General features: G+C 32.1%; 1 protein-coding gene across 10 annotated transcripts in view; it reads left to right on the top strand.

Moving 5' to 3' along the window:
* pHCl-1 (pH-sensitive chloride channel 1) overlaps positions 1 to 26,087 on the top strand; it is a 446,892-nt gene that overhangs the window by 270,302 nt on the left and 150,503 nt on the right. For all 10 annotated transcript variants that reach the window (XM_072542726.1, XM_072542735.1, XM_072542734.1 and 7 more), the window contains exon 5: positions 23,590 to 23,654. In XM_072542726.1, coding sequence (XP_072398827.1) covers positions 23,590 to 23,654 — 65 coding nt within the window. The remainder of the gene's footprint in view (positions 1 to 23,589; positions 23,655 to 26,087) is intronic.

The following is a 26,087-nucleotide window of genomic DNA, read 5'->3' as shown; positions in this document are numbered from 1 at the left end:
TCAACCAGTCCGATGGAATTTGACCAGTATCGTATATCTTATTAAACAGTTCCAATACTACATTCAGGTTGTTCTCGTTAAAAACTTTTAAAAATTCGACTGGTATTTCATCGCATCCTGTTGCTTTCCCATCTTTTGTTTGATCTATAGCTTTTATCGCCTCAATTTTTCAATATTTTTGGTCCATTCAGATCAAGAGTGTTCGTAGAAATATGACGATAATCCGTAAACAAATCTTTTATGTAATTTGCCCAAGTCTGTAACTGTTCTTCTTTATCTACAATAAGTTTGTTGTTCTCGTCTATTAACCTACCAAACTGTTTTTTCTTGTAAGTATAAGTAAACTCCTTGATTTTTTTATACATATTAAAACTATCGTTTCTTCGTTCTAGCTCTTCTATCTCTTGACATTTTTCTTGCAACCATTTCTCTTTGGATCCTTTTATCTTTCTGCTGACAGTTCTATCCAATTCTTTATATTGTTCGGGATTATTCTTATTTTTCCTTCTTCTGTCCATAAGGTATAATATTTCATCTATCATCCATTCGTTATTCTTCTTCCGCTCGTAGTCACCAATGACTTCTTTCGCACCGTTGCATAAGCGTCCCTTAAGTTGATCCAGTCTCTTTTAATATCATCAGTATTGGTTGTTAAAGCAACGGTACTATTAATGCTATTTGTGAGCTTTGTATCATTTATATACTGTTTATAAAATACGGGAATTCAAAATAATATCAAAATTTAGACCTTAATAATTATTACAATATATGAATTAACATATATGTAACAAATTGTTTGTTGTTTGTTTGTTTATTTTATTATTTGTCTGTCATAATAAATATAATATACTGTCAGACCAATCAAATACACTGCTCAAAATGATCAAATCTTAATAAGAGTCGTATCAGTTTTTTTAGGAACCAGCTGTACATATAAGCACATAAGAATTTTTAAGTATATAAGATCTAATATGATGTATGATTACAGTAACGTCAAACAAAAATTGCGAAGTTACCAAAACACTAAAAAAACGGAACAAGATAGAATTCTATAAAATAATTGTTATATCAAACCTGACCCCAATTGTTATATCAAAAGTCGAATAGAGGCACAAGAAATAAAATTTATAAGACGTGTTAAAGGTTGTACCACTCTATATATAACTATAATCTAAATTGGAGAATAAATCTGTGCAAAAATAGTTGGAATGAATAAGTTCAAAGAAGAAATAAAAAATACTATCTTTCAAATATAGATGTCCAGCAAGGAGAAGCAAAGTAAGCGCAAAAAAGCAATGAGAACTGTAACAGGCAACAATGCTTACTAAATGACGCAAAGAAGAAGATAACATACATACTCATGTATAAGACGATTAGCCCAGTCTGGTTATACAAAAATCATCGATTTCACGGCAAAATATTTCGCAGATATCTGAAGCTTTTAAGACATAGGTGGTGGTTACTAGATGACAAATAGATAAAAAGATACTCCTATTTTTACCTTGCGTTTTTTTTTAAACAATAATTTATGGTCAGAATTTGATTTTTTATCTATTCCCTTATAATTTAAATAAACAATATTTATACCATTTTTTATATCAAGAATATATTTATTTTTCCGTTTTTTCAATTAAAATTGATAAATAATTTACGGAGATATTTGCAAAAAAAGCAGTTTTTTTGCACTAATTTATAAATTTTATTAATTTTTTTATTAACAAAATAAAATGTTATTTATACATTTTACCATTGAGGAATTACCGTCCTTTAAATTTGAGCGAAATTTCCCCCTGATCGGTTAAATAGCTTAAAAGTTATTCAATTTGTTTATCCCTGGGACTAATTATTTAAACCATTGAACTTGCCCTATGAATGATGCTAGACACATTTAACAAATTTCATAGGATTCTATAAGACTTATACCATCTCAGAAGTTAAATGAATATTGAGTTTTCATCGAAATTATTTACAAAATAAACGTTTGAAAAAGGGGTATGTTTTTTACTTATAAACAATTGTAATAACTTCTTTATTTTTCAAGCTACAGACTTGTACGTACAACCATTAGATAGCTGGTAAAAAAACTCACATTTATCAAAAAAAATAAACCTTCTATGAAAAATAGGAACGAAGTTAGCGACATTTTTTTTTGTTAATTATATCTCCATTGTTTATAAACATTAAGAAGTAAAATTTGCACAAATTTTGAATGAAAATTTAAACTTTATATTAAATTTTATAGCTATAAAATTCATTCAATTTTTCGAAACTTAAAACCTTTCGAAACGAAGTTACTTTCGAAAGATCGACATAGGAAAGTGGAGGGGAAACTGTTTTAGCTCCTCGCTGCAAAATTTAATATTATGGTTACGGATTTATCATTCAAAAGCTTCAACAGTTCTGTAGGAATTTCATCAGGTCCATTTGCTTTTTTATTTTTAGCGTTTCTTATTACGTATTCTACTTCTTCTTTCAATATGTCTGGCCCAGTTGCATTGATTATCTGAGTTAAGTTGTTTCTATCGTCTTCAAATAATTCATTCAGGTATTCTGTCCATCTTTTTATTTTATTCTCTAGATCTACAATAAGAATTCCATCTTTGTCTTTAAGTTTACCTATTTGGCATTTCTTTATGCTTCCTGTTATTTCTTTTACTTTTTTGTGCATATTGAACGCATCGTACTTTTTCTCATAGGTTTCTATTTCTTCACATTGTTCTTTAATCCACTCCTCTTTGGCTTCTTTTATGCTCTTTTTTATGTGTTTATTTGTTTCTTTGTATTTTTTTGGGTAATTCTTCATCTTTCTTCTTTGTTCCATCAAGTCTAGTATATCTTGTGTCATCCACAAGTAGCTGTATAGCACATTGTATAGCTGTATTTATGTACTTTAATTTTTGGTTAACGTTGTTTGTATCGTTAATTTGTTGCTGCACTTAACGGAGGTTTTCATTTATTTCTTCTCCTGTTTCTTGTCGTATATTTTTGTTTCTAAGTTTATTTAAATCTAGTGCCTTTCTGTGTGGTCTTCTAATCTTATTTGGTCTCGCCTTTATCACAGTAACTACCGGGTTATGATCTGAGCCTATATCAGCTCCTGGGTACGTCTTAGTACATTTAATAGCATTATGATACCTCCTTGCTATCATAATGTAGTCTGTTTGATTTCTCACTATTTTTTCTTTGGTATGTTGTGGAGATGTCCATGTATATAACCGTCGAGGAGGTAATTTGAAAAAGGTATTTGTTATTACGAAGTCTTCACTTTGGCAAAATTGAATCAATCGATCTCCTCTGTCATTTCTGTTTCCAAGCCCATATTTTCCTAGTTGTTCTCCTACCTCACCTTGACCCACCTTGGCATTAAGATCGCCCATTAATATGTTAATGTATGGAAAGACTGACTTAATAAGTGAAGACAAACAACCTGCAACAAAAAGGTTCAGACCTGACAGTGAAGTCAAATAAATGATCCAAATATTAACTTTTAAACCAATGTATGTAAAGAAAATAAAAAAAGTAAAATTTAAGAAACATTGCAAAATTTAATAAGGCAAGTGATAAAAAAATCGACTTATTTTATCAAAGCAGTAAGGCAGATTAGAATAATATTGTATATCATATTTGTAAGAAAAATAGAATAAAATATAAAATAAAAGATATAAAATGAAAAAACATATGTTGATTTTCCGGGATTTTCCGAGATTTATGGGGGGTGAAAATTATGTCATCATTATTAATACTGCGACAGACTATTCGAGCAAATTAAAAAAAAAAGTAAGTATTTAGGGTGAATTTCAAATGGACTCAATTTTTCCGAGTTTTCCCATGTTTTCCGGCCAGTGAAAACTATGTAGTTATTCATATTTCGACGAGCTACCCCAGAATAAAAAAAGAGGCTTGCAGCTGCAAAGGAAGTCGAGATAATGTAAATTTTTCCTACGTGTTGCAATTTGAAGTTCCGATGCCGAAAAAAAAAATGGACCTGAAACAGATATCCTCTCCACTTTCCTATGTCGATCTTTCGAAAGTACCTTCGTTTTGAAAAATTAGATAAATTTTATAGGTATAAGTTTCAATATAAAGTTTAGATTTTCATTCAAAATTTGTGCAAATTTTACTTCTTAATGTTTATAAACAATGGAGATATGATTTTTTTAAAAATAGTCACTAACTTCGTTCCTATTGGTCATAGCAGGTTTTTTATTTTTTAATGTGAGCCTTTTTACCAGCTATCCAATGGTTGTACGTACAAGTCTGTAGCTTGAAAAATATAGAAGTTATTACAATTGTTTATAAGTAAAAAACATACCCCTTTTTCAAACGTTTATTTTGTAAATAATTTCGATGAAAACTCAATATGCATTGAACTTTTGAGATAGTCTAAGTCTTAAAGAATCCTATGAAATTTGCTAAATGTGTCTAACATTATGCATAGAGCAATCTCAATAGTTTAAATAATTAGCCTCAGGGATAAACAAATTAAATAACTTATAAAATATTTGACTGATCGGGGGAAAATTTCGCACAAATCTAAAAAATAGTAATTCCTTGATGTTTAAATTTATTAATACCATTTTATTTTGTTAATAAAAAAATTAATAAAATTTATAAATTAGTGCAAAAAAACTGCATTTTTGCAAATATCTCTGTAAATTATTTATCAATTTTAATTAAAAAAACGGGAAAGTAAAGATATTCTTGACATAAAAAAATGACATAAATATTGTTTATTTAAAATATAAGGGAAAAAATTTATAGACAAAAAATCAAATTGTGACCATAAATTATTGCTTAAAAAAACGCAAGGTAAAACTAGGAGTATCTTTTCATCTATTCATCATCTAGTATGTCTTAAAATGTTCACCTATGTCTTAAAAGCTTCAGATATCTGCGAAACATTTTTCCACCTTTTTTTTATCCAGACTGGGCTAGATTATAATTTACACCGACTAATTTTAGAATTACTGCATAGCGATCAATACATATTTATGTTTAAATTATATTTTATTCAATGAAGACAAGGCTTAAGTGAAATTTCTCGATCATAATAAAAGATAATTATGAATACGTACCTTGAATGCAAAAGCTTTTCACGTTAATTTCTACACGTTCGTGTAAGGCTTTTAGTGTAATTTCATCTAATCTTTAATTTATAAAGCATTCCATAAATGTTACACGTCATATTTCAACATGTTTTGTTCTCGAACTTTCTACAGTTTAATCGAAGATTAATACTTGATAGTTTAAATATTTTACATAATATTTCGATCATTTTAACCGTTTGGCATGCGATATCGGACTATAGCGGTTAAGTTAAGGTTTAATGAAAAAAGGTTCTGTTATCAAGCGATCGTAATACAAGATTAGCCACTCAAAAGAGTCCAACCTCATATTTAGCAATATTCGTTAAATTTTGTTCAACATGAATAACTTCTTTTACAAAACGATGCACAAAAGATGGACCTGGGAAAGTTCAAACAGAACAAGGAACGAAATCGTCTACATCTTAAGTGACAAAAAACATATTTCTATTCTATTCTATTCTATTTCTGTGCGACCAAAGAAATACCACTCGAATTCCAGACATCACAATCTTGTTTCGATCTTTCATCCGATCATTCTCCTGTCTTGGTCACGATATCCACAAATATCCTAGAAACAGAATCTCAGCTATTGGTATCTATACCAATTGGATTAAATTCCGGGCTAATGTTGATGGCAGACTGGATCTAAACATCCCACTAAAATCTGATGGCGATATTGACTAACATTTTTAATCTAATGAAGAAAAGACAGTCAAAGAAAGACAGACGCAGTCATAAAAGGCTGCAACCAGTATAAATATCTAGGAAGCATCATATCAGCAGATGGCAGAGTTAAGATAGATGTACAAAACCGAATAACCCAAGGGAAAAAATGCATCCGAATACTGAATTCATTACTGTGGTCTAATAAAATAAAGATGCATACCAAACTTCGCGTATACAGAGCAATTGTAGAACCAATTACCACATATGGTGCCGAATGTTGGACGATGACAAAGAATGAACGAGATAAAGTAGACGTTGTGGAAATGGATTATCTTAGAAGGTCATGTCGAGTATCGAGAATGGAAAGAATCAGGAATGAGGAAATACGAGACCGTACAGGAATTAGAGATACTCTTTCAGATAGAGTACAAGGAAGGCAATTACAATGGTATGGTCACGTGATGAGAATGGAGGAGGAGCGGTGGCCAAAGAAAGCCTTAATGTATGTTCCGCCAGAAAGAAGGAAAAGGGGAAGACCACCAAATTCCTGGAGAAGAGAAATTACAAAAACAATGCAATCTAGAGGCTTAGAAGAGGGAGATTGGAGAGATAGGAAAAGATGGAGGCTGAAATGCGGGAAGCGGCAATCGCCGTAGGACCCCCGTTATATGATGATGATGAAGAAAAGACCCAAATTTAAGAATTAGAACTTCCAAATATATTTGCTCCGTGCGTGACTGACGCGACACCTACCGCCTTCATCTGACAGTTTTGGACCTACCAATTTTCAGGTTAAACATATGACATTAATGACATATGTTTGGCATTGTTAAATACAGGCGAAATTGACAATTATTAATAATTAACTTTTTAATTATATTTTTTCAGTTTATGTACAAAATAAATGTAGTATTAAAAACTGGGTTTCTCAAAATTCATCATAATATATCTTTTTAAGCCCAAACGGAAAAGAAAAGTTAAAAATCTAGCACTGGCAAAGCAAGTTTTTCACGTGAAAGAGCATATAATTAAAAACAGTAATAGTAAAAGTTATGATATAAAAACTAAAGTCATCAGGCACTCTGCAGTTAGCTTGAAGCCTTATAAAATATCATTTAAGGTAAATTATTTAAATATTTCAATTGCATAAAAATGAGGTTACGTGATATTTCCTTTTTCATATTAATAGCAATTTTCTTTTCTCTAATTTATATGTAATCTTTGGGAACCTATAAAAACTACACTTACTATTTTTGCTATTATTAGCACAACTAAATACGCAACATGTATTTGCACACATTTTTGATAAAATTTATGCGTAAAAAGATAGTGTCCAATTTTGTCATATTTCGCCGCTACGCACGCTGGCATCGTTTCAAGGTACCCCTACCATGGTCACGCACGGAGCGAATAAACGAATTAATAAGCATATCAGGATTAAAATACGAGCTGCAACAGAAAAATACTTTAAAATAAATGTTCGGAAATTTATTTTCGAATTCTCGAATATTTAGAACTTTTCTAACCGACTTTCAACCCATTTTCTGGATAACACTCTTAATAATAATAACAACCAAAATCGCATAGTTTATTAGCTAACCAGACGAAGAACAACTTAAAGAATTTTTTTTTATTGAATGTTATCCTTTATAAAGCAATTTTACTTCCATAAAAATAAAATATGTAAGGCAAACGTAAAAAAAACGTTCCCATCATTTACCTTCTCGCGGCCGATAAAACAGTTTTATTATACTTTTTTAAAAAGCTACAAAATTAATGTCCTAAATTTCAATTATCTTTGTTTAAACCAGCAAACAAGGGGAGAGCGAAGGTAGTAAATTGTTTAGTATACGCCAAGAGGGGGTTTCCCTATAGATATAAATTATTTTCGCAATAGCTCATGAAAATTTCGTCAGAGTCGAACTCCTGCACCAAATCCTGATTAAAAGAGGTTAAGGTACAGTAGATGGGTTGAAAGAATACTTGATTTTACTGCTTTTTTTAACAGTACCTATTTGTAATTTGTATTTAATTTGGTATTAGTCAATGTATACAGGAGGATTCATAAATGGTGAATATTATTTTATATTTATGCAGATTCACAGCACGAATTGTTTCTATTTATGACGTAGATTTAAGGCTGACTTCTACAGCTATTCTTTATATTTACCATATACACATACAGTCTTCTGTCTATATAACGATATGCAAGGGACCGTGACTTTTCATCGTTATAAGGAGAGATCATTATACAGAGAGAGACAAAAATTGTTATTGTAATAACAATAAAACTGTAGTAAATAACCTAATTGTTATTTTAAAAATTGACCAAACGATTAAAAATGAATTAACACTATATAATGTACATAACATAGATTTATTAAATAATGATATAAGCAATACAGTACACAAAATAATATGGTACTGTACAGTATTTTCATCAAGGTATGGAAAAAGATTACATCCTATCTTTAGCCTACATTTCCGATTGTCCTGAAGATGCATAAAACCTTTCACAGCACTTATATCGCCTTCCTGGTGAATAACAAACCGATGAAATACTTTTGCCGCATCCTGCCGCATCCAATGCCTGCTGAGGGGTTGTATCTGGTTCTGGCTCTGCTTGGACTTCTGGGTTACGGTTTTCTTCTATACGAACTGCTTGTAGGATGTCCTCGTCAGAAAGTCGAGACTTTTGAATGGAAATCAACTTTTGTTTATGTTACAGGAGAACTTCAGAGTTCTCCTGGAACATCAAGAAGAAGCAGAACCAATCTGACTTGACAATGGCAAGTGTGACCTTGCCAAAACGTCGCCAAAATAATGGTTTTTCAAAAAACCAAAACTGTTTAACTCTGAGTCAAACCCGGAAAACAACTGAATATATATATATATATATATATATATATATATATATATATATATATATATATATATATATATATATATATATATATATATATATATATATATCACAAATAATCAGAGATATAGGAGAAAAACGAAAGAACAAACAAGCAAGACAGTTCTTCAAAGGAGTTTAAGATATCAAGACCGGGTACCAAGCAAGAACAGGAAACTTCCTTCAAAACGACAGAGGGCAGCTTATCACTAATGACAAGGAAATCCTAAAAACCTGGAAGGAATACTTCTATCAACTATTGGACGACCAATCTAGAAGAAATACATCAAACATATAGGTACATACAGCTGAAATAGAAGACCAATACCCGACATACGAAGAAGTAATACAGGCAATTAAAAGACTTCAAAATAATAAGACACCAGGTAGCGATGGTATACCCGAAGAGTGCTTAAAACATGGAGAAAAAGCGTTGTACAGTTCTATATACAAGCTATTTCAAGACATTTGGCGGGAAGAAACAATGCCAGATGAATGGAAAGAAGAGGTTATTGTACCAATACACAAAAAAGGAAACAAAAAGCAATGCACTAACTACCGGGGAATAACACTCTTAAACACTACCTACAAAATCCTTGCAAACATCCTGCTAGAAAGAATCAAAACATACACAGAAGGAATCGTTGGAGATTATCAATGCGGATTTAGACCGGGCCGCTCTACCATTGACCAGATATTCACAATAAAACAGTAATGGAAAAATGCTGGGAGTCTGATAGTGAGCTTCATCAGATGTTTATAGATTTTAAACAAGCCTTTGATAGAGTATGCAGGGCCAGACTGTGGACAGCAATGCAGGAACTTGGCTTTCCAAAAAAACTAGTCAGGTTGATATGGATTTGTATGGAACGGTTACGATGTAAGGTGAGAGTTGGACAACAATACTCGGAGACATTTGAAATAAACAATGGACTAAAACAGGAAGATGCACTTTCACCACAACTCTTCAACTTAGCTCTGGAACACATAATCAGAAGTGCAAGAATCGAAAAACCGAATACAGTATTTCATCGAGAAGGAGGACCAAAGTTACTACTGGCATTTGCAGACGATATCGATCTAATAGGAAACACACGATTAAGGATGAAGGAGACTCTCGTAAGGTTCAAGAAGGAAGCAGAGAAGATGGGGCTCCAAATCAACGAAAACAAGACGAAATATAGGTATATGAGCCGCAATAACCAAAGAATCGGTCAGAACGTCACCTTTGATAAATTTAACTTTGAGCGCGTTAGAGAATTCAAGTATCTTGGAACAACAATAACTGAAGACAAGAACGGATCACAAGCAATAAACAACAGGATCCAGGCCGGCAACAGATGTCTTTTTGCCCTTCAAAACCTTATAAAATCGAAACAACTAACAAGACGTACGAAGATACAAGTCTATAAAACAATCATACGACCCGTTGTGATGTATGGAAGCGAAACGTGGACCATAACAAAGGCAAACGAAGAGAGACTATGTGTTTGGGAAAGAAAAATCCTAAGGAAGATCTTTGGCCCTGTGCTGGATGAAGCATCATTACAATATAGGATAAGAACTAACAAAGAGATCGAAGAACTTTACCCAGACGCCAACATCATAACAGAAATAAAGTCCAGAAGACTCCAATAGGCAGGACACCTCAGAAGACATTCTGACGAACGAACAGTAAGACTGGTGTGGAAGGAAGTCCCAACTGGAAGGAGACCACGCGGAAGCCCTCGTCTCCGATGGCGAGATAATATAGCAGGAGACCTAAACACTATGGGAGTGGAGAATTGGATGGAAGTTGCTCAAGACAGAAAACACTGGAGGCATGTTGTCGAGTCGACTAAAACCCACGAAAGGTTGTAACCCCACGGAGTAAAGAGTATATATATATATATATATATATATATATATATATATATATATATATATATATATATATATATATATATATATGTTTGTTTTGAGGTTTCCGCGGGAGCTATATGTGCTGTCACTATTTTTCCGGGTTTGACTCCGCGTTGTAAAATGCTGGTTTTCTTGAAAACCATTGTTTTGGCGACGTTTCGGCAAGGTCTCACTTGCCATTCTCAAGCCTGGTGGAACTACTTCTCGTCGTTACTCGATTAGTCCAGTACTAATCGAGTAACGACGAAAAGTAGTTCCACCAGGCTTGAGAATGGCAAGTGAGACCTTGCCGAAACGTCGCCAAAACAATGGTTTTCAAGAAAACCAGCATTTTACAACGCGGAGTCAAACCCGGAAAAATAGTGACAGCATATATATATATATATATATATATATATATATATATATATATATATATATATATATATATATATATATATATATATATATATTGATTTATAGTATCAGCAATCGGTCAGGAAATAAAACTCTATTTGTTCAGTCTCAATATTTCGTCACGATTTTGTGACTTCTTCAGGAGAAAACTGTAAATTTATTAGAATAATTAATTATTATATGTAAACACAGTAAATATTTTAATACCTACAACTATAAGAATAAAAATTTAAATTTTTTTAGCATATCTAAATAAATGACATATTTGTTTGATTTTATTTAGGAGTTATGGTAACCGCAATATTTTATAGAGTGAATTCCCATTGTACAATTTTTAGTGAGTAGGTTAAAATAAACAATTACTATGACACGATTATCCATATTAATTGTTTATTTTAACCTACTCACTAAAAATTGTACAATGGGAATTCACTCTATAAAATATTGCGGTTACCATAACTCCTAAATAAAATCAAACAAATATGTCATTTATTAAATTTTTATTCTTATAGTTGTAAGTATTAAAATATTTACTGTGTTTACATATAATAATTAATTATTCTAATAAATTTACAGTTTTCTCCTGAAGAAGTCACAAAATCGTGACGAAATATTGAGACTGAACAAATAGAGTTTTATTTCCTGACCGATTGCTGATACTATAAATCAATATTTAAAACAGTACGGTCGAAAAATAATTTGAAATATATATATATATATATATATATATATATATATATATATATATATAATATATATATATACCACACCTACGACATAATAATTAATTACATAGCAGTGATTGAGAAAACAATATTAGCTGAAGTTACATACTAAATTTATAAGTTATAGATAATATAAAATCCTGATACTTTCTTTAAATCGATTGAGAATTATACCGAACAAATAAATTTTGGAGTTTATAGGTTTCTAACGTACGCCTAAATTTTCAATAAGCCGATTCTGAACATACCAATAAAATTATTGCATTTGGCACAGTTTTCTCTAGAGACTGCCTTCAACATGTATGAAAATGGGAAAACTTCTCAATCAAATTGAAAACTGCGCGCCTGAATAATCAATATTTGCACAACAGACGGGGCGAAAAGGCTCCCCAAAAATTAGGTCTATAATATAAAACCACTTTTGCGATCAAAACTGATGCGTTTGAGAATTTTTAGTATGCGGTGCTAAAACGCAATTTCTTTTTTGATTAAGAATTTGTTTGTGATAAAAAGATATATCTGGAATTGTGTAAAATGTCCACAAAATATTTTTAATTGATCGAAGTGTTACGTGAGGTATAAAAATAATTAAAAATATGGAAAGACAATGTATTCATGAAAAAGAAACGTGGGTTTAAAGCAGCGGTGCTCAAAGAGTCGATCGCGATCGACCGGTCGATCGCCAAAGGTTTTGAAGTCAATCGCGATTCACGGAGAAAATACGGGGAATGTCCTGCCACACCACCCGTGCATGATCGAAATAATTATAATGCTATCTCTTCACATGAAAGTTGCGACAATGTCAATTCGGCATATCAGCATTCACAGATTTTTAAACTGTGAGTGTGCTGTATCGGCATTGTATTGCAGTTAGTCAAACATTAATCATTCATTACTAAGTTATTACTCTTAAAACATTTTAGTAATATATTATTTACATTAATATTTGAAACTCTATATGAGTGTCGCAAAAAAGAGTAAAACATATTTTAGTAATGCGTGGAAAGAAGAATTTCTGTTTACTATGGTGAAAGATAAATGTGTTTGTGGGTCTTCCGTTGCTCTGGCCAAAGGCGGAAATTTAGAACGGCATTATAAAACTTTGCATAAAAACTATGAAAATGACTTTCCTCAAAACAGTTTGTTTAGAAAACGGAAAGTGCAAGACTTGAAAAGTAGTTTGAAGACGGAACAATCAATGTTCACTAGCCCTGTTAAACATCAGAAGCTGCAACAATTGCGTCGTTTAAAATTTCTTATATATTGGCACAACATAAAAAACCATTTGAAGATGGAGATGTAGTAAAGGAAGCATTCATTGAGGTTGCGAATGTATTATTTGAAAAGTTCAAAAATAAAACAGATATTATGTCTGCCATCAAAGAAATCCAGTTATCGTGTCCAACGGTTACTAAAACGGTTGTACAACGGTTGTAGACGTATCGAAATCATAAGCAATGATTTGGAAAGCCAAGATAAAAGTGATATTATGAAGTGTATGTATTTTTTTGCAATTTGACGAGTCAACCAATATAACTGATACTGCCCAGTTGTGTATTTTCATTCGGATGGTATTTTTTGACATGTTGGCTAAAGACGAATTCTTAACAATTTTGCCTCTGAAAGAAAAAACTCGCGGAGAAGATATATACAACGTTTTTATAAATTTTGTGAAACAATACGAGGTACCGATTGACAAACTCGTGTGTATTACAACAGAAATGATTTTGATTGTTGCCATTTATTTCCCCATTCACTTAGCACTTTCTTTTTTTAGGAGTGATTTAAAATCCGTCACAGACACTGTATTCACTGTTATTGATGATGCACTTTGTATTGCCTTATGAGCGTAATGATCCGCTTTTTCATTGCCTTCCAAACCAGTGTGTGATGGAATCCAGATGAAACGAATTTGCTGACTTTGTTTTTATAGAATAATTATTCTAATAAATTTACAGTTTTCTCTTGAAGAAGTCACAAAATCGTAACGAAATATTGGGACATAAAACAAATAGATGTTTATTTACTACAGACCGATTGCTGATACTATAAATCAATATATATATATATATATATATATATATATATATATATATATATATATATATATTAATAAGGTTCCATAATTTTCAAAAATCAATATTAAGACAAGAAAATATTAAGACAAAAATCAAATCACCGACCAACAGAAATCACAAACATCCTGCATATTATACTGTTTAGCATAAGTTTTAGAAAGTGTTTTTTTTTTTTTCGGAAAGTGAATTTTATACGTTCAAAGACATTCCCAGAAAATAAGAAGACAATATATTGGATTTTCTAACGGTTTAGTTTTAAATAGACATTTTTGTAAATAGTTCTACCTTAAACTTTCTATTGTATGGATTACCAAGAATTATACAATAGGGTAGGTTTGTAAATAGTTTGTGAGAGGTAATTATCCTTTTTTCTCTAGAAATTGAAAATGTTTATTAGATGACCGACGGATTATTGGATAGGAAAAAGTTAGCTTTTTTTCTTTGAAGAAAGTAAAATTTGTTTTAATGGAGATACGTTCTGATTGGTTCAAGGAAAAGAGGAGGGAGATGGAAGGATTTTGGATAGAGTTTTGCAAGAGAGAGGAAGGCATTGTGAATTGAATATCGGGCGATTCTTAGATTAACGATCGTTAATCTAAGGGGCGATTATACTAAGTTTTTTTTGTGGAGACAACGTTGCTAATTAGCCAAGTTTTTTAAAAAGGTCTAGATTATGAAAAGTTGTATTTGTGTTTGGTGGAAAGAGTTCCAACTGTGGTAGCAGACAGAAGAAATAACTGACATGCTGTAAGTAATAAACAGATGTATAGTTTTATACTGGACCAAGTCGATTAGTTGAGATATCCTTGTGTCTGGAGAGGAGGAGTTTATTCATGTAGTAAAGATTTGAAGCAGAGGAGTTTAGCAGGAGTATTCTGGAGAAACTGAAAGGTACGAGCAAGGTGGACAAGGTACAATCAAAGGAGAGAGAGGTGAAGTCATCAATTTTGGGAACAAAAGGTTAGTTTCGTCATTTTTAGAAACAAAGACATTCAATCACGACTACCTATTTAAATTAGAGTTATTCGTTTTTTGTTGGTTTTATTGAGAATTATAATACATGATAATTTATCGGGAGTCACTAAAATTAAGAAATTTTAGATTTGCATCTAAGCTTAATTAATTTGTATTGATAATTGTGGATGTATGATTTGATGGATGTTTGAGATTTTTATTCTAATCATTGTATATGGTATATTTAGGTTTATTCAAAATTTTTACTTTTAATATTTGATTAATTTTTTTTTAATATAACATTTGCTTTGTAAGTCATAATTGTGCTGTAATTTTATTTTCCTATTGTCTATCCTTTTTCCCTCAAAGGCAACTAGCAAAAAATATTTTGAAGCCACGTTTTGTTTTTAATAAGTAAAAGAGCCCTGACATATCATATTAATTTGTTAAATAAATAAATAATATAAACATACAGTTTGAGCAAATCACAACAATATATATATATATATATATATATATATATATATATATATATATATATATATATATATATATATATATATATATATATATATATCGAGAAAAGGAGTACGACCGTCAATCCAAAATAAACTAAGGTACACTCGAAGAGTGGTGGGTTTTTCGGTCAAAGTGGAGAAATAAAAGACAAAGAAGTTGGCTACTTCATCTATTTATTGAAGACGTTTCGCTTTCTGCTCAGAAAGCATCATCAGTTCATCTAAAAAGAACAATATGAAACCAAACATCCATAGAGAAGTTAAAAAAAAATGTGTGTTACCTTACACAGACATGTAGCAGTCAATGATATTAAAAGTATAAAAAAGCTTCCGAAACTGGACATTTAGAGTTAAAGTTGTATAAAACAATTAATTGAAACTAGGAAAAGTTTGCAATTAAACATTAATGTTTTTTACTTAAGTTTTTATATAACTTTTTTATATACATGTATTTTTACCACATGTTCTTTTGCTGTGCTAATGTTGTTTAATTGCAAACTTTTCCTAGTTTCAATTAATTGTTTTATACAACTTTAACTCTAAATGTCCAGTTTCGGAAGCTTTTTTATACTTTTAATATCATTGACTGCTACATGTCTGTGTAAGGTAACACACATTTTTTTTTAACTTCTCTATGGATGTTTGGTTTCATATTGTTCTTTTTAGATGAACTGATGATGCTTTCTGAGCAGAAAGCGAAACGTCTTCAATAAATAGATGAAGTAGCCAACTTCTTTGTCTTTTATTTCTCCACTTTGACCGAAAAACCCACCACTCTTCGAGTGTACCTTAGTTTATATATATATATATATATATATATATATATATTGTTATGCTATGTAAAATTAAAAATAATATTGGTTTGCTCTTAATATATTTCAAATTATAAAATATAATAATTCAAAATATTTCAACTGATAAACCATGAAAGATATTTCAAAGAAAAGAAAGTTCATTATCTTTGGATTACCTGTAGTAAACAAAATTTAAGATATGCATAAATTATTTTCTTTGTAAAATATATTTGAGTGAACGTAGTGAATTGAACAATACGACCGTGTTTTCAAAATGGACTTGTACAGTGAATAAAGACAATAGGGTAGAATTTAGAAATTATATTTCTCCGTTAGTTCTTAAGAATTTGTAGAAACCGATTAGCATGTTAATAGTTTGTAGGAAAGTTATAATTGTAGTTAAAATTGTTGTTTGTTATCTAAATGGGGATAAATATGATGAACTTTGATTGGCAAAGAGTGAAAAAAAAAGCGGGAGAGATGGAGGAATGAGAGTTAAGCTAGATTTTAGAGGCCAAAAATATCATCAGTTGTTTTCCAAGGGTGCAAGGCGAACAGTCGTAGTTCTTTGGCGGTTCCCAAATGATAGTAAGCATTAGAAGTGAATGTTTGTGAGTTTTCGTGGACTAAGTGTATCCTGACGGAAGCTGATCCAGTAAAATATTGTAAGTCATACTTTTCTACTTATATATTCCAAGAGTCACTGTTCAGGCCGGAACGAGAGATTCAGTTTATCGAGAGCATCTGAAGGAGATCATTGAAGACGAGAGGCTCACAATAATTTGTTGTAAGATTGCTGATTACCTAGGGAACTGCTAAGAATAGATAGTGTAGGCTACAAGGAACAAGGATTTGGACAACTCATCATCAGAGAGATAGTTTTTTTTTATTCGTCAGTTTTTCCTTTATCAACAAAGTTTTTTTTTAATTGCTTCAGAAAAAAAAAGAAATATTTATCAGGAGATATAGAACAACAGTTTTGATTTGAAATTTTAATTTATGTAGTATATAACATTAATTTTTGAAGGTTCACGTACGTAGAACAAAATTTTGATAATCATTGTATGAGATATTTTTTGGTTAAGATATTTGAGTGTGAATTTTATTTCAATATATAATTTTGTATCATATATGTTTATTATTCCGGTATTCCTCAGACCTTACCTATCATATGTAAAGCATAGATATTGAAACACGAATATAACCCTGAGATAAGAAAATTAAATAGTGTGATAAAATCATAATTGCATCATTTAAATAAGTTTAATTAATTAATTAATTAGCTAATTAATTGCTTGGCGCATCTCTGACTTTTAATATCACATTAATATATATATATATATATATATATATATATATATATATATATATATATATATATATATATATAAATATATACCTGCATTTTTACTTTGGGTTCATATTAAAATTGATAGTCCTTTTAAAAAGCCTGAAGCTTGCTTTTTAGTTTGCACGTGTACATTCTGACGTACATGATGAATTATGGATGTGCTGGTGTATTTTCGCAATGCGTACTCGGGGTATATTTCGTTTCATCTAATTCCTGTATGGAATATTCATAAACCGGTAACCAATTAGCATGTGAAGTTATCTGAATGCAAGAGATTCAATATTCAATTTAATAAGTCAAGAAACTGTGCTGATTTTAAAATTTTTACGTGGTATATCAGTAATGGGTTCTTGTCGAAGAGAGAAATATTTGGCAATTTAATATTTTAATGGACAGCTGGTTAGTAAAAAAAACTGATACGACTCTTAGTAGAACTAAATATAACTAACCCCGGATTAAATAGCAAATAACAATACACAGAGTATGCATATTATACCTGAGTTAATCTTATGGATTTACGTGATAAACTGATATGAACAAATGATATTCTTCATATCAGAAACATAGACAAAACTAGGTAGTCAATAATTGAAATTGATTTTAAACAATAGAATTTTACAGCAAATAATTAATCTAATACTAACTAGATAAAAGTTGGAAGACAAAAGGCAAGATGAGGGGAAAACACTTATTATGTTTGAATTAGCTTATAATACGCTGAGAGAGCCAAAGAGAAGTAAAGATATTAGAAGAAAATGTAAAGTACGTTGCATAAATGAATGGACACAAACAAAAAAAGAACAGAATAACCACATAAGCAGAATGGAGGAGACTTATGTCATCAAAATAGCATTGCTAAATTGCGTGCCCTTCAAATATAAAAACCTGGCAGGACCCTGGGCTACCTATCTCACGACATACGCCCATAGTGAAGCCCCTACGAATCTGACACCAGAGTGAAGGTGCCACGCAGCGTGTGCAAGTCACACCACGTGGGGGCTTCACCCTCCCCGTAGTACCTGTGTTGCGAGTACCTCACCTACCCGTTATTCCCACACCACGGAGGGATAGGCTCGGCAGGCGGAGGAATTTCCATCTCGCACGTAGACAGGTCGCCGCCGAGGATCTCTCCTCTACCACTCTTGGATCTCCCGGTGGGTACGTGCCGGGGCACCCACTTTTTCATACGTTTATTAATTACACCGGAGACGACATGGCGCCCAACCTTTCAACGAACTCTACCACGACTCCGAGATGTCAGAGTTCTCATGCTCCGCGATCGAAAATCGCAAAAGTTCCAACACGATGCCTGCATCAAAACCACTCAAGAAAACAGCGGGGAGAAGCATCGGATGTTAGTACACCAAACTAACATGCCGATATCCACCTTCTGCAGCCCTGAAACCGTCGATGTGCCACATCTCCGACGAGCCAGCCTACTTGATGCTAAGTACCTGATGCAATGGATGTCTCCGCGGTAGCCAGTCACTGCCTGCCCTTCCATTATGTGGTCCAGAGCACCACGGAGGCTCAGGCAAACTCACCGGCGACATGCAGATGGGAAATGTACAGCTAGAGAGGACGAAGCCGCCGTAGAACGAGAGCACGTCGTCGAGGATGGACCTGCAGATGCTGTCAACATCACCGACCACCGCCTGTGAGTGTTTTTGTGCAGTGCAAGTGCGCGCTACGCGAGTGTACGCGAGTGTAGTGTGTGTTAGAGAACTGTAAGTTGATTTGACAATATAGACATATACATTTTTGATATATTATATGAATTTTTTTCTTTTCTATATTTGAATTGTAAAAAAATTGTTTTTCTTAAGTTTTTTTAATAAAATCAGCTTTTTTTATCAGCCTCAGAGTCTCCAAAGCAGGGGGGATGTCATCAAGTGCCACCAATCACGCACTTCGATGTTCATCGCCCTTCCTTCTGTAACATATAATTAAATTTAATTGGTTGAGAAATGAAAAGGTTTCATATAAAAGTTAATTTATCTTTAAATATGGGACATTTTCGGATCTCAAGTCAGTAGTGTACAGTACAATGTTTTTACCCGTGTAGAGTAGCTCCCTAGAGCACTTTGCTTGTAGGGCTCTGCAAACTTTCTAAGACTCTGAAGCTGAGTTTTTTTCTTCTTAGAAAGACTGTGTTTTATTTCCACCACCAATTAAACCATAAAGGCATTGTCTCTTCAAGACAATGCCACAATAAGAGCGTACCAGCTAACTACGCAATATTACACCATATTGCGCAATAGTTAGAACAATTAATAAACATGGAAACTTGCACCAAGTTGCTAACACTTTTTCATACGTTTATCAATTATACCGGAGACGACACGGCCGTATTCTTATCTCCGCGAGCCGGACGGAGATCAAAATAGCAGGTGATAAGTCACCAATCAGAAGAAGAAGTATCGGACGACCGCGCAAGAGATGGAGTGACAACCTTCCATAGAGGTATTAGTCCGCCAATGAACAAGCAGAATTGTTTATAAAGAGGAAGAAGAAGAAGAAGAAGAAGGATAATTACCTTTTAATTTTAACTTTGACACTTAAAAATATGTTTCTCTATTTAAATAATGATTTAAAAAAGTGATGATTTGCACTTTATTCACAAAAACAATGCAAAGGTTATTCAGGTATATTACATATCTTCATCATCATAAGTGGCTCGACAATCCGTTGTGGATCTTGGCCTGCTCAAAGAAGTCCCCACTCCTGTCCATTCCTGGCAACTTCCCTCCATTTTCTAACCCTTAGAATTTGTAGGTCTCCTTCCACATAATCAATCCATCTCATTCGTTTTCGTCCTTTGCTTCTTGTGCCCTCTGGTTTTGAAAATACATTACATATCTTAGTATCTAATAAAACCCATATGGGAGAATGAAAATTTGTAGAATTTGTTTTATTTAGAAAATAAAATTTGTAATTTTTTTGTCTCTTCTAAGGATTTGATTTTTTTATTCAACTTTTTAATATATTTTATAATGGTAAAGTGTAAGAACGGTATTAAGATTATAGGATCTTAATAAGTTACGAACGAGCATCGAACATTTTTACATGTCTACTGTTGTATTTACAATACGAAACCTACAAAATATAAACACCGGCATTGCAGTAATCCTATTAGGCCATATTATTACTGGTATCATCCATCAGTTATTTATTTGAGCGTGAAATTTATGTTGACGCGACTAATTATCTTTTCGTTTTCCGTAGTTCATTTGAACTAGTGATTATGAAAGGAAATATTTTATAAAAATATTTATACGGGAAAAATACCTGTATATTTTTTATTATTTTAGATATAAATTGAATTTAACCTTATAAAATAATATTCTTTAATGCTTTAAAGGTTGTAGCGACGTAAAATATTGCTGAGCAAAACAGAGCATTCATTCTCTTTTCCAGGTTAAAACTAATTCAGGGAGAACACCCTGATTAACTTTTTTCGAATCGAATTTAGTTTTATAAATATTTGTCGCTTCTAATTCATTTTTAAAGTCTAATAGAGAAGTACAATTATTATTTACAATTATTTAATAAATTTTGGCGCTTTATGATCGTTTTGAGACAACAGATGACGATTTTTGACGGGTAGATACCTAGAAAAAGGACAAAATGTAATAAATTAAAAAAAAAAATAAAAAGAATAAAAGTATATTATAAAACTATATACATTTCTGAGAAAGTTAAAATGGAATTAAATCTTCAACTTACCAGTAACTTCTTCCAATGTCCACTTATAGTCCATTTCCATCATATTGATAGCACATTATGTATGCAAATCCCTAAACTGTTGATACGGGTGACTCAATGAAAAATAGATATTTGTCAACAAGTTTACAGAAGTATATAGGAAAACAATTTTAAATTGAGTATGACCACCAGGTATAAAGGTTGAAGCAGAATAGAATACAATAGTTTTGAGGGTTACTAATCCCTAAATAAAGTTGCCAGTGTCGAAGTGATGGAGATTAACAGGTACTAATGAATTTGCAAGAAATGTAAGATGTTTATTTTATTGGTTATATATAAAATAATTTGTGGCCGTAACAGGGGCCGATTTGTAAGAAATATCGAATTCCATTTCAGATTCACTGCTTTCTTCAGAATCTAAGGAATCTTCAACTCCAATGTTAATTATTACCGGTTCCAGCATTGCATCAGTCATATTATCCAAATTACACATTTTATTTTCTTCCTTGTGCGCATGACTAACAGCATTTTTCCAATTTTCTGGAGTTACTTTTGATAAGGAATGTTCTAATAATTGTTGTAAGTCTTCTAATTTAAAAGTTTTGTTGTTGCGTCCGACTTCACCCTTTACTTAACACCATATATTTTCTATCGGATTCAGATCGCAGTGGTATGGGGGTAAACGTAAAATAATTACATCACGGTTTAATGCCATTTCATCAATTATATATTTTTTAAAAGCTGCTTTATGTTGCCTTACAATAGGTAATAATTCCTTTTTTGTCGAATTCTCCTTGTACTCAATTGCGTGTTTATCCAACCATTCGATTATCTCTCCTTTTTTCCATGCCGTTATTGGCAATTTTTCTGCTAGTTTTGAATAGTAACTAGCATTATCCATGACTATGACAGAATTTTTTGGAATTAAATCCAACATTTGCTCAAAATATTCTTCAAAAACATCAGCAGTCATTTCCTCGTGGTAATCTTTGGTTGATTTTGAGGCAAAACTTAATAATCCACCATTGACAAAACCGTATTCGTTTCCAATATGGGTTATTATGAGTCTGCGTCCTTTTCCAACGGGAATATTGTTTATTCCAGTAGATACACCTTCGATGAATGCCTGACGGGAACTTTTCACATTTGTATCAACCCATAGATATGGTACAGTATGACCTTCATTTAGCCAAGTCTCGTCCAAATAAAAAATTGTTTTCCCTTCTTCTCGGTACTTTTTAATAGTTCTTAGATAATCTCGTCTCCAACATACAATGTAATCTTTTTCAATTAAAACGGATTTTCTTCTATTCTTTTGCCAACGAAATCCCATCTCTCTCAATAGTCCCCATAATTTCTTGTTGCTTATGATTGGTAACTCTTTTGTTTTCTCTAATTAATGTTTGGATTTTGTCCAATGTTGGAAATTCTTTGTTAAAAAAAAATGAGTGGACGCTGCGTCTTATCATGTTTTTATGTATTTCTTCAATTTCCAAGGGTTTACTCCTCCACTCTTCTTGGGAGATGAAACAGTTCCTCCTTTTCTTTCTTTTAGGAATCTATAAATTGTTGCTTCTCCAACCCCTGTCATATTTGAACACATGTTAACGATTTCACGAACATTACTTAAAGGGCGTTGATATACAAGTGCATCGTGTACATTTAATATTATATTTTTCTGTCTTAGACTGAAGGCACCTTTAAAACTACACTTAACCGGCATAAAACCTGTTGTCGACGTCATTTTTAAATGCAAATAACAAAATATCGACACCAAAACCGTAGGTAGGTAAGACGTGAACAATGTACACCTACAAACTAAATGGAAGATGCAGACAATTTCTAATTTATATTATTGGCATAAGCTGTAATGTGGCATAAAAACCACTTAAACTATCATTAGTGAAGCCTTATCAGTAATTCCAGGTAATCGTTTAAAGAAGGTATTCTTTTTGTGTCAGGCGATAACTTGTATAGAAAACAATAGTCACCTTTAAATTACTGTTTACATTAATTTATTCCGTGAAACATTGAATTCTCTCGTTAATCACCCGTGTATAATTAACAATAATCGTGTGGCATATATACCGACGTTTTTTAGGCACAAAAAGGTATAGTCAGATTAGTGGACACTTATTTTACAGAAGATTTTTTATAAGATAATGAATTGTTGACGGCATCTTAAAATTTTTGACCTGTTGAGGATTTGCATACATAATGTGCTATCAATATGATGGAAAAGGACTATAGTAGAGAACATCGTTTTAGTTCATGTTTGGAGAAATTGTTTGTTTCAATAATTTCTTCAGAACTAGAGCAAAGTGACGCATTTTAAGTTTCTCAACATTATGTGCAAATTTGTAATTAAATACGCAGATTTTTTAAGCAATAGAAGAAGAAGAGCTGCATCCATTAGTTATAAGACATGAATTACATTTGAATACAAAGCAAAAAAATGATAAAGGAATAGTAGATACAGTTACTAATATTTTTTTTTTATTTTTGTTACAGAATCGTTAACCGTTAATGTAAGCGTTTTACTGCTAAGTTTGGCTTCTCCAGACGAATCTAGTTTGGTAAGTGCTAAATTATAAGTAGTTTCTTTACGAATTTTTAAATTTTATATTAAACCTTGTCTTAAACTTGTTTTATTGTTGATTAAATTGAATGAAAAATTTGTGTTAATAGTTTCTAATGAACAAGCCATATAGAGAATGACAGTTAAAAGAAGCCCCGATTTCTTTCGTAGTTCTATAAGTTGATATAAAATATCGTTAAATTTTGTCCTGCCTTGACCATATAATGTGATAAAAAAGCAATAATTTATGACTAGGAACAGCTGCAGGAAGGAAAATGTGTTATTTCTTCTTGTACAAAACGTGATATTGTTGCAGAGTTGGTTTTTTCTAATTTCTTGTTTGGAATTAAATAGTATTTTGGTAGGATCTGATCGCTGATAGAATACCAATCATTAAATGAGCGATATATCTTCCTGACGAATCAGTTTCGTCAACACACACGTAGAAGTAATTGTCGCTAATATTAGTTTTTATATTATCTTTTACTGACGAGTACAACGAGTTCTGGTTTCTCTTTAGAGTTCTGGTTGCTCTTTAGAGTCCGTTCACTTGGAATATTCAATTTACAATATGTTTTTAAAAAGAAGTTAAGTTTTCATTGGATAATTTTTAAAGCGGTATTATTGAAGAAATTATTGCACGGCACAAGTCGTCATTAAAAGTATCTTGTTAGTTTCCTTCTTTCAAACTTGACCAAAAAGTTTTGGTACAAATATTAACCGAAGCTTGATATTTTTCTCCAGATTTAGTTTTGCCTTTTTTGTATACAGTGACGCAATTCTGACATGTTGATTTATCTGAAATTTCTTTTTGTATGCAACCTGGAATAGATTTTTTAATATAAATGACTATAGTTAGAACTGATATCTTTATAATCTTACACTAAAAGCACCAATAGAAGAAATTTCATTGAAGTCACTGCACAATTATTGAATGGCAGTCACTGATATTTCAGCAATAGTTAAAATATTTATTTTATAATATGCATAAAAAGGTATAGGTATTATTTATATATTTGTAATATAAATTTAATTAAATTATTACCGTTTTATTAACGGTAATTTATGCAATCATTAAAATATTTTAAATAACATATCAAATATAGAAAAGTACACTTCTCAACAATTGAAGTGGATATTATGAAAATGTGTATTTTATTTTTTGTTCATAAGGTCAAATAGAAAAATGGAGTGATACAAACAAAGATTTATTTTTACTTTGTATTTTCATACAGATGAACCGAAAGAAAGAAATTCGTTAAGAAAAAAAAATAGAAAATAAACAAAAATTGTAAAATTAACAACCTAAAATTTCTATTCCTGCTCAATTTCTAATATCCCGAAAAGAAAAATTAATAGTGTGTGGGTCCACCTCTGTGTCACCTTAGTGCTCTAACTCTATTTGAAAGACCTCTTATTAAATTATTGGTGAACTGTAATTCCATTCCATTCTTGTAATGCCATGAGCTTCTATACATTCGTTGACAATTCTCGCACGGTGAGGGCGAGCATTATCATCAATCAGAACAAATTGTTCGCCTATTGCACCAAAAAATGGAACAACTATTGGTACTATGACTCTGTCTCGATATCGTGTAGCAGTCATTGTCTCATTAGTTAAGACGACCGTCAAAACATATGCCTCCCCACACGCAAACGGATCCACCTCCAAAAAGAGTGGTTGGGACTCTCATATTTTCATTGTAACGCTGTCCTCTTTCCCTCCACACCAATATTCGACCATCATTCGTATACAAACGAAATCTGGACTCGTCAGTAAAGAGACAATTCCTCCAATTTTCGAAATTTTACTGATAGTGTTCCATGGCCCAGCGATATATGCATCCACGCTGCTCCCTAGTTAGTCGTGGATGGGTAGCGCGCAATCTAGCCCTTAAATTAGATGCATGTAACCGTCTTCTGACAGTTTGACTGGAAATCGCTTGTCCAGTAGCATGCCTGAAGATACTGTTAATTCTGGAAGCCGTGAATGTTGGGTTTCTTCTTGCCGTCAGAACTACAAAACGGTCTTGCCGACGAGTTGTAGTTCTCTTCCTCCCCCATGCTTGTATATTGCAGATCCAGTTGCTACATACCGATTCCATGCACGACTTATCACACTTTGCGACACATTTAGCCTCATAGCAACCTCTTGTTGAGTTATGCCTTGTTGTATCCAACGAACTAATTGCTCGAGCTGCACTAGTTCTAAACGTCTTTGCGGCATAATGTTTTTGTGATAAATAGATTTCTTGACTTATTGACAACTGGTAAAGCCAATACAAGCACTTTTATATGAATGATATATTCATGTTTGGAACAACATGTCTCTCTTTGTACGAGATAACGGCCGATAAGAATAGGAAGAAAAAAACCACATGCAAAAAATATTGGCAATAAAGATAGCATTTAGAGTATAGTACAGGCAATT

This window comes from Diabrotica undecimpunctata, chromosome 9, assembly GCF_040954645.1.
Source record: "Diabrotica undecimpunctata isolate CICGRU chromosome 9, icDiaUnde3, whole genome shotgun sequence".
NCBI classification, from domain to species: Eukaryota; Metazoa; Arthropoda; class Insecta; order Coleoptera; family Chrysomelidae; genus Diabrotica; species Diabrotica undecimpunctata.
The sequence above is the reverse complement of the archived record's forward strand: the minus strand, read 5'-3'. Positions and strand labels throughout refer to the sequence as shown.